This window comes from Mytilus edulis, chromosome 7, assembly GCF_963676685.1.
Source record: "Mytilus edulis chromosome 7, xbMytEdul2.2, whole genome shotgun sequence".
Lineage (NCBI taxonomy): Eukaryota > Metazoa > Mollusca > Bivalvia > Mytilida > Mytilidae > Mytilus > Mytilus edulis.
This window is the reverse complement of record NC_092350.1, coordinates 29299192-29312971: the sequence shown is the minus strand read 5'-3', so window position 1 is coordinate 29312971 and position 13780 is coordinate 29299192. Positions and strand designations below refer to the sequence as shown.

General features: G+C 31.4%; 1 protein-coding gene and 1 long non-coding RNA gene across 2 annotated transcripts in view; one reads left to right on the top strand and one right to left on the bottom strand.

Moving 5' to 3' along the window:
* LOC139481199 (uncharacterized) overlaps positions 1-13780 on the top strand; it is a 174056-nt gene that overhangs the window by 106028 nt on the left and 54248 nt on the right. Inside the window, exons 11-12 of the mRNA XM_071264356.1 lie at positions 4846-5200; positions 7623-7917. Coding sequence (XP_071120457.1) covers positions 4846-5200; positions 7623-7917 — 650 coding nt within the window. The remainder of the gene's footprint in view (positions 1-4845; positions 5201-7622; positions 7918-13780) is intronic.
* Positions 10776-12812, bottom strand: LOC139482843 (uncharacterized). Its single transcript, XR_011654979.1, has 2 exons — positions 11731-12812; positions 10776-11163 (listed from the first exon to the last, which is right to left on the bottom strand). It is a non-coding gene; the product is annotated as an uncharacterized lncRNA (long non-coding RNA).

Sequence of the window (13780 nt, the reverse complement as noted above, 5' to 3'; positions counted from 1 at the left end):
ATTTTGAATACATGTAATTAAATCGTAATACACTCTATTTGCTTTGGATTTACATGATTTAAGATTATGTTTTGCCAAATGGTCAAACGAAAATTGTGAAGTGTATTATATATAGGGATATTAATGAAATATCGTCGTGTCATATATTTTGTATGTCATATGTTTTCTTATCAACCACATTTCGTTGGTTTCCACTGCACACGCGTACATTGTGGCGTGTTTTACGGTTTCTATATTTGGATTTGGAACAACAACAACACTACAACGTGACAAATGTATGACATATTCAAAGTCGATTTTATAAACCTTAGTTACCTGTTCATTCTTTTTTATTTGATGTCAAAAATACGCATCACTAGAATAGTTGTACAGAAAAATTCTGAGGGGTTACATGAAGTATAGCTACATTTCGGCCTTGTAGACACATGTGGTTTTTTTTGTCATTTTTATTAGAAACCAGCGAGTTCAAATTATCAAAGTTATAATTTAAATGGTTGTTTAAAATCCATTTATTCAATATTCTAGAAACATTTAGTTTAGACATTTTTTATACATAGAGATGAAAACAATTTTAAATTTTACATTTAATCCCATATTTGAAAACTGCATTTTATTTTTGAAAAAAAAATAATGACCTTTGTAGAAACCCAGTGCAAATTTGAAATAAATCACAATGTTACAATTTTCAGCACATGAAACACGAATCTAAAATCTATTTACTAGTTATTTTTAGTACTGAAAGGTATTTAATAACTGTTTTTATGATTCAAGCGATCACCAGAACCACGACTTTACAAAATGCTCATTTCCAGACTTTAAAGTCATTTCTTGTTATTGTACTGATCCAATTTTTTATCTATACGAAAATATTTGACGTCGTTTTTTTGACATACATGTATAAAAATCACAAAAAAATCGGAAACAATAATAAAAAATCGTTGTAAGCCTTGCCAAAAATCTAGATATCTAAAAACATTCCGACAGAACATGCTTTTAAAATTTGAGTAAACCTCTCAAAAAAAATTCAACAGTGAAAACTGTAAGCAATGAAAATTGTTATAAGTACGAAAACACATCACACGAGGGTACGTGTTGTATATTTAAGTATGTACATCTGTACAATCTCGTCAATTCAGACAAATTTGTCCATGACGATTATAAATGCTATCTGGAACGTCCGGAAAATACATTCTATCTGAACATGACCCTAGACGTAAGGCTACAGATGGGTGCAGTACTAACATGTTCAAAAGTTAACTTAAAACAGTCCTTACGACTCTTCTATAGGTTAACTTGGGAACATTTTAGCAGACCTGTAAGTTAACTTTTTCCCAAGGAGACCAGTCCTGATGTTTGCCTTGTTAAGACTGCTGCAGACCAGTCTTGAGGGCATTTTTGATAGCGCAGAATTGGTCCTTGGTCAGCTTGACCAGACAAGACCTGCGGGCAGGTCAACTTAAGCAGACCAGACCTGTAGACAGGTCTGCTTGACCAGACCAAACCTGTTGACAGGTCTTAGAGGAGCAGACCTGACCAAACTTAACTTTGGATCATGTTGACTTTATCATGGACCAAACCAAAGTTAACTTTTATTTTTTATAAGAACAGGTCTGGTTTGACTTTAGATAGCAGAACTGGTCATAAATAATTTGTGTGGAGGACTGCGTGTCGCATAGTTAACATCATCCAAAGTTAACTTCAATATTGCACCCATCTGTACAAACAAAATCAATTAAGAATGTAATGCTTCTTTTTGTAATTCCATTGGGGTGTAAAAGCGTTGACCGAATATTTTGTTTGAAGCACATATGCGCCTCATTCTTAAAATGTGCGCACTGTCAACGCTTTTACACCCCTATGAAATTCCAAAAGAAGCATTAAATTCTTAAATGATTTTGTTCGTAGACAAATCTGTCTAAATTGTAGAGATTATACAAATGTACATACTTATATCATCGCTATGCTCACTAAAACACGATTACTAACAAGGTTTTTTTTCTATTATTTACCTGTGCACTTTATTGTAGAAGTACGTGTCAACATGAATGTTACAATTCATTTTGAAATGAGGTTGATTAAGGAATAACGCGATATTGTAGTTAGCAAATCAGAATAACGTATTATAATGAACCATACATCTAACGGAATTATTCATTCTAAAAATATATTAACAGTATACTATTCCAAGAAGATAACTTCTCATACTTTTCATTTTAAAGTATATGAATCAGTCATGTGAATGTTGGATGATGCCGTTAAATAGTTTTGTTTAATTTTTTGTCTTCATTTTACAATATTGCTGTCATGTGTATTATACCATCCATCCTGAGATAATAAAAAAATATATAAGTGATTTACTATGCGGCTTTTATGATTTACATAATAGAGTGCATATATGGTCTGTATTGGTTGATGAGGACAAATAATTTTGTTATACGAGTCAGTCTGAGGTATGAAAACTACTGATATTTGATTCAATATTTGGAATAAAAATATGTCATGCTGGCACTAAAAATTAATGCGAACAAAATTGTTTAGTCATTGTTTTTCAATATTTCTATCATTTGTATTATACAGTCCCCCCTTACATAAAAATATAACTGAATTACTGTGCGGCTACAATGTAAAAGTATATAGATTTACTTCAAGAAGTGCAAATATAATCAGTTTTAGTTGAAACATATTTGTTTATAGTGGATTTGGACAAGTAACTACATCAAATAATAATCAGCCTGACTCCCCAAAATAACAAATGTAAAACAAATCAAACGAACAAACAAATAGGTTATACATCAACAAACGACAACCATTGAATTGCATGCACCTGGCTTTTGACAGACACATACAAACAGAATGTGGCGGGATTAAACATATTGTCTTGATTTAGAATCTGGAACAAGACCGGCAAAATAGCAAAACTCTATATAACATGTATAAATCGCTACTTTTGCCGGAGCCTACAGTAAAGCCACTGCCTTATATTTGAGACAAATAGTTCGTAAAACTGTTCTATGGATAGAACCGCCTTAATCAATTCTAGCCGTGAAACTGACCAAATCAGTTCTAGTTGTAGAACTGTTCTAGTCATAGAACTGTTCTAGGTGAGAACTATTTTACTCGAAGAACTGGCCAAAGATTTTGTCAGTTCTAGGTATAACTGTCTAAAACTAGATACAAAATATTTTAGCATTCCATATTCGTTTTTATGGTGAGTACTTTAGGCAAGTTGTTCTAGAAATGTTAAAATCATATCATTTTTTTTTAGATTTAATTGGAAGCTGTCTGAGATTAAGATTGTTAATGTTATATATTTATCATTCTCTTAGCATTTTTGATTTGGCTGCATGTACATGAAAGCAATTAATTTTGTTACAACATCGAAGCACACACATGAAACAATCTGTTGTTTGCAAATTAAGTATAAAGATTGGATAAATAAAAAAATGGCACGTAAAATGGCCATACATTTTAAGTGTCTATTTCATATGATGCAATTAATTTATGTGAAAGATTTTAACTTATTTAGTCATTAAAAACGATCCGATTCAGGCACAAATATGAGAAATCTACCAAACATGCGAAAAAATGTCACTTTTCAGATGGTTTTGTCAAAAACGAAAGTGGCCGCATCCGTGTTCATCCTCAATCTTTATATATGTTATGTATTATCATCAAGTACAACTTCCATTTCAATATTTTTGATGAACACGAATGCGGCCACTTTCGTTTTACACGGAAACCGTCTAAAATTTAACTAAAATGCTGGAATTGTGAAGATTTCAGTAATTTAGCATGAATTAATGGTGCTAGTTCTCAATATATGTGCACTGTATTGTCAAAAAGAGTCCATATTTATGTAGCAGAACCTTTCTACTATCCAATAAATGACTAAAAGTTTACATTTTAACAATTTTGTAAAACTGCTATATTTTGGGGCCAAAAAGGGGTCTTACTGGACCTACTCCTTTGTCATCCGTTATGGGGTAAAAACGACAAATCAAAGAATTCAACTTTCTATATAGCTAATATCGGACAATGGTGTTGATAAAAAAATTACACCACTCCAGACCCTTTTGTTTTCCATATAATTAATATTGCCAATGACTAACAAGTTTCGGGTCGAATCAAATACCGAAACCAATAGTATATTCACCTGTTACCTATTACATGTACCTTATCTGTACGTTCCGCATTTGACAGGCGCACCACCAAATTGTGTATTTAGGATTTTGCTATATACACGGGGCATAATCACAGGATTGACACTACTTAGTTCAATCATTCTCAAATTGTTCCCTATTGTAGTATTTTAATCAGTAAAACTTTCTAAGATGACCATACGAATACTAAAAATCTGGACTTAAAATAAGGCGTATAGGTACAGTTTTCAATTTGTAAGCGGGCATGACGTGAAACCACGAATCAAAGAATTCAACTTTATTTCTAACTAATATATAGTACAATGCAGTTGATTGAAAAAATACTCCATTCCAGGCCTTTTGTTATCCAAATAATTAATATTACCAATAATTGATAAGTTCCAGGTCGACTGCTTAAAACAGAAAGATTTCGAAAACAGATAAAACTGTTCATCTTTATCAGATGACAATACCAATACTAAAATAAGGCTAACGCATAGTTTTATACTTTAATTCAGTCAAGTACCCGCGATATCACGGGTGTTTAAATTTTCTAGTGCATATTAAAAAGAACAATTTGACCTCGATTTTCTTTTTTTAATTTAGTTTACATAGTGGTATGCAACATCCCTTTTTTCCGTTTCAATAGCGTTTGAATGTTCTGTTAGTAAATATCTTTATAAGATTCATAACTAATTTATTGTAGAAAGTAATAAATGTACCTGATCTTAAGCCTGGAGTGTACTCCATTATACTGACAGCGAATGATAAAGCTGGGAATACCCTTTCAGCAAGATGTCTATCTTTCTTTGACAATGAATCTGTTGTTGATGTTGAACCTTCAAAACGAATCATGGTAAAGGAGGCAACAGAACTTACCAACTATAAATGGGTGTCAGTTGATGATTTAAAAATGAATGTCATTTGGAAAGATCGTTTTTTGAATAAGAGACATGAACAGAACTACTGGTTGCTTAGAGTTGAAAAGTACATAGGAATTTTCGAAGATTACGATGATTTATATGGAGTTCGAAATGTGTCTGCTGTACGCAATATACATGGTATGTTAATATAAACAAGGGAATACTATTTAAATAAGTTTCATTAACTACTGTTGCTGATTGTTTACTTTTTTGGGTTAATTGACCTGGAACAACCAATGACAACACTTGCTCGTATAATTTTTATTAATGTTTGCCTATTGACTCATGTCAAAAACCGAATAATTACTCGTTTATCAGACGTAGTAGATACTTGTCATAATTTGATATTGAACCCTTACTTTAAGACATTGTGGTTGATTTCAAATTAAGAGTTGTAAAGAGATCTACGTTTGTATTTGTTATCAAAACTCCTCTGAAACTGTCAACAAAAGACTAAGAAACAAGTTATATATAGAAGGCTGCTGCTCACAATGATGCTATCAAACCAAGAGTTCCAAATGTTGAAATCATCACTTCGTAAATTTTACGGACGCCATCACGAGTTAGTTGACCGTTAAGGAATAACCGTTTCACAAATGGTATCGGATATGTTCATTACGTCGTAACTATAATCCCCTTCCCTTTCATGAATGTGACCTACCGAGCTAGACTATTTACCGGACTTGTAATCACATAAGCAACGTGACGGATGACATTTGTGGCGCAGGATCTGCTTACCCTTCCGGAGCACCTGAGATCACCCCTAGTGTTTGGTGGGGTTCGTGTTGTTTTGTTCTTTAGTTTTCTATGTTGTGTCATGTGTACTATTGTTTGTCTGTTTGTCTGTTCATTTTTACCCATGACGTTGTCAGTTTATTTTCGATTTATGAGTTTGAATGTCCCTCTGGTATCTTTTGTCCCTCTTTTATACGAAATCAATTTTAGTTATCATGTTCAAAAGCGATTATATATCATTTGTTAGGGTAAATGCCTTTAATCGATTTTCAAAAAACACATGATGAAGCTATGGGGTCATCTGGCAGTTACATTGAGAAAGTGTCTAGCAATCACATATTTTTATTTAAATCAGTGTTTAGTCATTACATTACCCGTTCTGATTCAGATGTGCGATGCCAAACATGTGAAAAATTAAAACTTTTTTCATGATAAAAGTTTTCTGACTAAACTGGATATGGGTGGATGTTATTGTTTTTTTAATATTTGTTTTTTAAATTCAGTTTTTTGTGGTGTTTAAATCGCGTGCAACCTTTAAATAAATAATGTTCTCCGTGTACAACGTAAAACAAACAACACTTTGACATTGTTTGCGTCAGCAGCTTTTCGTTGTTTACCACCTTCGATGGTTTGCATATAATGTATGAAAAATAAAGATTTATCTTCAAGCATTAATCTTGAAGACTTTTCTACATTGTAGATATCTCCCATAACCCTGACCAGTTATCGTGCCATCACATCCCCAAAGCGATATCGACCAACTTACTCTAATAACTTGTCTGCCATAGCTTAAGTCAATCTAAACTTATAAATAAATGATAAATTTAAAAAGTTATGTCCATCACTATATTACTTTATAACTTGGTGTGACTCAACACTAGCCGTACAACACTTTAAAAGTCTTTTGATTTGAGATCCTAGGAGAAATAACTTGGAAATTGACGTGGAGATAAAAGAGTCAAATCTACTGTGGATTCATTATAATTCATTGGATACCAAATTTCGTGGATTTCTTGGATACCCCAGTATCACGAAATCCAATGTCCAATGAATGACAAATGTTCTACAAATATTTATGCAACTTTTGCCCAACCACGAATTCAAATGACCGCGAAAAAAGCAAGTTTTTCTCAATCCTAGAAATTTGGAACAAACGAAAATAAATGAATCTACAGTATTATTTTTTTTTTAATCTCTTCTGAAACTAACAAAGACATATATAAAAAAAAATGTTGCATAATATTTGAAAATTTGATATGATTTTTTGTTTTAATTTTTGAAGACCGAATCTCTAATCGTAGTCGAAATCATATCTTATTTGAATTACATAAACTATTAACAGTACTATTTATGATTACAATCAACAAAACATTCCCCGAGTCTATGCCTTTTATATCAGAAATCGAATGACTTTCAAAAGGATTAATTACTTTGAAATGTTTATATAATTATTTGATTATAATTCTAAATTTTAAATTTCAATGTCATTAAGCTATGATATCTTTTGCAATGTGTGTATTTTGATTGAAGGAACGTAACCTTGAATAAAAATTACCCAATATTTCCGTTTGTAAACTGTCAATAGTAGCTTTGCACTTGTTTATAACAAAAACGTTTACGACTAATAAATTTTCGCGTTTTTACCTTCAATTTCTTAGATAATAGTGCTTCCGCTACGTTTTTATTTAGTGTAATTTTCTATAACAACGGATGTAAGACTCGTTCAAACATGGAGTGTTGGCAAATATTTGTATAAAGGATGAAGGTAATTAAAAAGTTTCCAGTTAAAATATGAATATATATGAGTTATTGATTTTTATTTCAGGGATCGTCAGATTTGAAATTAGATACGAAGTTTATGGACCAATGTTGAAATCAAATCAAGGTTTCACACAAACAACAAATGCATTAAGTCAAGCTGAATTTCTAAATATAACCTGGGAAGATGGTGAGAGACTTGACATAACTATAAGGGCCTATGACAGTTTTGATGAGTACAAAGATGACAACATATCTGTTTATAAAGATGTTAGTTCTCCAGTAATACAAAACTTATGGTTAACTAAGGGAGACCGAGTGAATATATCAGTACACAGTATGAAAGATTTTTCCAAAATGACGTAAGTAATATTTTTTTAGTTACTTTTTAAAGCTTGTGAATGTTAAACTGTTACAAGTTAAAAGTTTCATTAAAACATGTACAACAGAAATTCAGAACTTCAAACGCCAAGTCAAATTAAAAGGTAAAATCAGAGAAACTCGCATGTAGGTTAATGCTGTTCGAGAGTAAATCGGCTATTTATTCATATAAAAATCAATGAAATTTGAAATTATTTAGAATTTTTGTCTAGAAACTTTCATACCCAGAACTTATTTTTATCATCCCTAATATTATCCAAAGTTTTAATTTCTGGTGTCTCAGAACCCTCCATCTGGTTGCCATGGTAACGGGCAGCATTCAAAGATGGCGTGTGAACGTCCAACTTCAAGAGCCTGGCACACCCCATAGAACTAGACAAATGAATAAAAATAAAGTTGTATTTGGTTGACAAATATGTTATCTTTCCCGTAACAGCTGTTTCATTCTTTAAATGTGCTCTTTTATAATAAAAAATAACAGAAATGACATACAATCCAACCGTGGCCCCACCAAAAGTCAACTATTTTGCCAATTTTAGATATGTTATATTCATTTTAAAAACAAGAAACAGCAATTTTCGTATTCATGAGCTTTTCAAGAATAAATATGCCAAGTTTTAAAGAGATCAATAAATGTTAACGGGGTGTGCCAATGCGATCTTTATAGATGAATGATATTCAAGTCCTTACTCGGCGACATTTAAACACTGAATTGATTCAGATCGATTATTCCCCTTTTCGGTGTAAAAATGCAGGGAAAGAAATAATCGACAGTTTGATAGTTTCTGACTAGAGATAAACACATTAAAGATGTTAAATAATGTTTTTTTTTCACATTTTCATACTTGAGTTGTTCATGAATCTTTAAAGAATCACCATGCATACGAAGAGAAAAAAGGGGGGATATACTCTGACGTTATACTTTGTGAGGGTTTTCGTAACTAAATGTTCATTTCTAAACATATGTGTGTCATATCTGCCGATTGCAAATAATATTATCTAGCTTCCTTCCTTAAATTTGAATATCATAGGGTCTTTACGACTTTGAGATTACCAAGGTTTAGCATAGTGAAATAACGTGATGACGAACGGCATAACAGTATTTCTAAAACAAAATGATTCTCCTGATAGGGAAAACACTTTTTAAAACAGGCACTAGTGCATGGTAGTATGTAGCCCCTTCTATCAAACTCATGTTTTATGAGAAATATTTATCTATTCAGCCCTATTAAAGTTTTTTCAATGTTTTTTTATTTAAAAACATTTTTAAGGTTTATGTACCCTTCTGTAGCCATTTTTGTACGAACTTATCAAACTTCAATTGTTTCAAAACTACAGATATAATGAATAATAGAGATGGGCCATTTTGTACATATTCCAAGGGGAAACTTGATGCAAAGCATTATTTTTTACTGTTTCATTGCATTTAATAGAAAAAGAGGACTTTGTGGCAAATAAATCAAGATTTTTATAGAAAATCCACAGCCTTTATCCTTGTACTCTCATATTTGGCAATTTGATGACTGATAGATATAGGATTTAGGATTATTGCATGCAGTGCTAGCATTGATTTCCTTAAAACAAGTTTATAAATATAGTTATTGGTTAAGACAAGTATAAATATGGCCAAAATCAAGTACACCTTGTAGGGTGCGCTCGACTTTAGTGACTCAGCACGAGGTGTTTTGGAATTTACAGGTTACTTAGAACGTTTTGTAAAAAATAAACACTAGCACATCACAGAAAATCAAGTGAGTAATTTATGTTTCAAATTTTATAACATAAATCTCTGTATTAAAGGCTGTGGATTTTCTATAAAAATCTTGATTTATTTGCCACAAAGTCCTCTTTTTCTATCAAATGCAATGAAACAGTAAAAAATAATGCTTTGCATCAAGTTTCCCCTTGGAACATGTACTAAATGGCCTATCTCTATTATTTATTATATCTTTAGTTTTAATACAATTGAGGTTTGAAAAATTCGTACAAAAATGGCTATAGAAGGGTACATAAACCTTAATTAATTCACTGAATTATAAGGATCAGTTACTTTCACATCACATGTGTGAATGGGTCTTTTTTTAAAACTATATCAGCTATAAGCAATAACTTCTAGAGATATGTTCATTATTTGAACGTGCATCATTCATTCATTGAACTTTTTCCAGTACAAAACAGTAAATTATTATAGAAAAAAACATTAAAAAAAGAAATTTCCTTGAGATAAATCTATTTGTTTATTCAATAAAGTTGTATGCATGTGAAAGCCTTGAGTTCAGTATGAGTATTATCTGCCTATTACATACAAATATGACTATTTCAAAGGTTTCAATGTCAAAGAAACTTATAATTTTTAATTCATTTCAAATAGTTTTCTTAAAATTAAAACAAAAGGCATTGCATATGTCACATTGAATTTAAACTAATAATCCTTATAACAATGCATACAATACTTCCTTGTAGGTTTCCATGATCCATAATAAATGTACAGACATATACATGTATTATCCTGCTGGTTTTCATATGATAATGCTGTACTAGATAATTCTTTATTCCTATACTTGTCTTTTTTTTATTTCACATGTATCATGCAAAGAATATTCCTATATATCCATGTAAAATGTTGTGAATTACAATATATATACCAGTAAGTACATGCAGGTACCACATATGATGTTTGAATTACAATTATCACTTAGTTCACAGCTTTATGTATATATCCAAAATTATCTCAACTACTGCACATGATGCATAATGATATGAATATTTCCTTTTGTGTGTTGATCCTTCAAAAAAGAAGTGCACAGTCATTTCCTCTCATGTTTTTATTTCTAACTTATTTCTTTGTCTTGAATGTTCCAGAGTCAGTTGTAACAGTAATCAAATCCTTTCTTTTATTGTAATACTGAAAATCTCTGCATTCCAAAAGTTACATGTGACATGGCATGGGGTTTTCATATTCAGCACTGTTTTAATATTTTTTTTATATATCATCAAGCTTTTATCTAAAAAAAATATTGATTTCATTTTCTTTTCATGCATATATCTAATACTGCCCCCATATCTGGTTACAAATTGTCTGATAATTTCCTTGTGTGTGTTGATCTTCATAAGAAAGAAGTGGTCACTCTTTTCCTCTGATAACTTTTTTCAAATTTCAGTTAGGCTATTATAGTTAAAACTAACATGTATGACACCATTGCCTCCAAGTCATCTTCATGCATGTACTGAAAAAAATATGTAAACCCTTAATGGCATTTAAAAGTAATTGGTATATATCATATTATGATACAAATAGAAAACTTCAGTCAAAATTGTCACATTTGTGTATTCCTTAATTATTATTGAATTAAAAGACAACTTGACACAAAGTTTAATTGATGAATTGTCTGTAAAAGTACAATAAAGTTTGTAAGTACAACTTACTTTAACTGATATTTACCCATCACATTGCTTTGCCAATTTTTTTTTATTAATTATCAATATGACTTAATCAAGATTGGGTGAGTGTGACTAAATACATCAGATAACTTATATATTCACATAAACTGAGGGTCTGGATGGTGTTTACAGAATAGAGACACCAATCATGTAATAATCCCTATGGGCAAAAGTGCAAAATTTAAAGGCTGAGACATTAAAGATTAAGAAAACACTGATAATAAAAGAGAATGATGGTGTGTTAAAATACAAAGAATAGAGAATAATGAACAAAACAGATAAAGATTATAGAAAATGGTATATAAAATATAGAACTGAAGGGAATCATTCATTATAATACAATTAATACTTACATTTAATTGTGTAGACCTCATATCATAGAAACTACACTCTTTATGCATTAACAGTCAACTTATTAGTGCCAGTTATAAATCAATCTGCAAAAGAAGTTACAATAATTACACAATTAAGATGGATCTGTTGATGTAAATTGTTTTATAACAAGTGTGTCAAAATTTGAAAAGATTTACACAAACACACATATACTTCAGATACACATTATTATAGTTAATCAATATTAAAAGTACATATTTAATTTAATCTTATGTCTATATATAAAAAAAAAGATAAGACAAAAAATAATAAAGACAAAAAATTCAAATGTACACTAAAAGGGATGATTTAAAAATAATACTATAATGACTTAGCATCAAATTTAAAACCATAAATGAAAACTTTAAGTTGTTAATAAATTATGGCCATGATAATAAATAATATTTCTCACATATAACATCTCATGTGAATGCTTACACAATTTTACTAAATACAGACTGAGGCATAAGTATAATGCACAGAGTCTTGGTGCATATATTTTGAATAATTCTTTGTTTTACTTCTACAATATGTTATAAATTGGAATAAGGAATCATGATTTAACATGCGATCGATTTTAAGATTCAGGTACAAATATACCTAATAGATATTTAAAGAAAATGTTAAGGTGTTTGCATACGAGACTAATTAAGGGGGGGGGTGATAAAGGCATAGGTGAAAGGTGGCGGGCCTCAGCCGGCATGTTGTTCGGACATTTTAACAAATTCTACTGCTTACGTTGCATGGTTGATCATGGTTTCTGACCACCGAGATCCCAAATTTAAACATTCGACCCGCATGAATGCATCCCTGGTCAGTCTGCAAACTGTCGACGTGAAACTATTTTTATAAAGTCAATAGCTAATAAAGATTGGATTGTTTATAAGCAAGTAAAATAGTGTTAACGTGAAAAATTAATTCAAAGGAAGTTTCAACAGACTGCCCACATCATGCTGACAGCGAAACTTGTAAATAACCACATTTTTTAAGTAAACATGCAGCTTTCTCTTCAGACTACAATCTACATTCATAATCGTGAATGAAATGAATATCCAAGATCCTCCTCGGAAGAACATGCTGAAAAAAGCCATAAATATATACTGGTCAAATATCTGGAAAGAGGAATGCCTGATAAAAACAACGATTAAGTACTTGACAATCCAAGAAAATCCTACTGAAAACCCACATAATATCTGGAAAGCTGCCAGAAACAATCAGAATGACATTCGAAAAGCAGAATTCAAAAGTAGATTAATAACTGGAACCTACATGCTACAAACAACTAAAGCAAAATTTAGCAAAAATCAAATTTCAGGAATATGTGAGCTATGTACCAGAGCTGAGGAGGACATTAAGCACTTTCTGCTGGATTGTGAGTCTCTGGAGAGTGTTCGACTAAAACAGATGAACAAACTTCTATCTTTAACCGAGCTGAAAGGGGGAGGTGATAAAGCTAATTATAAAGAGGAGGATGTGCTTCAAATTATAATGGACTGCTCGAAGCTATCAACAACTAGCCTATCCCACCTAAAAGCAAATGACCTGATAGAAATAGAAAAACAATCTCAAAAGTTCTGTCACCAAATGCATAAGGAGCGCACAAAAATGCAAACACGATCGGATACATGAAGTAGAGGCTGAAGTGAAACTGCTGAACCACCCAAGTACTTTTCTTCAAGACCCTCAGCAAAGTGAATTTACATTTAAACAACAACGCTGTTATTATATCCAACTATATAAACTGCATATATACAAAAAGGAAAGATGGACCAAGCAGTATGCATGGAATGCCAATCTAACTGCCTCCATCTACGACTAGATTAGCTGCTTACATCTAATTATATGCTAAGACCTTGGCAGGAGTTCACCTTTTACTCAAATTTTACGATATATGAAAGATTTTTTTCTTTTTTTATTAGTTAATGATAATTTTTTATTTTTAATTGGTTACATTATCTCTTAAAAGCTATTACCATACTGCCATATATTTAATCCCATTCTTATTGTTTTTGTTTGATCTACCGTACTTAT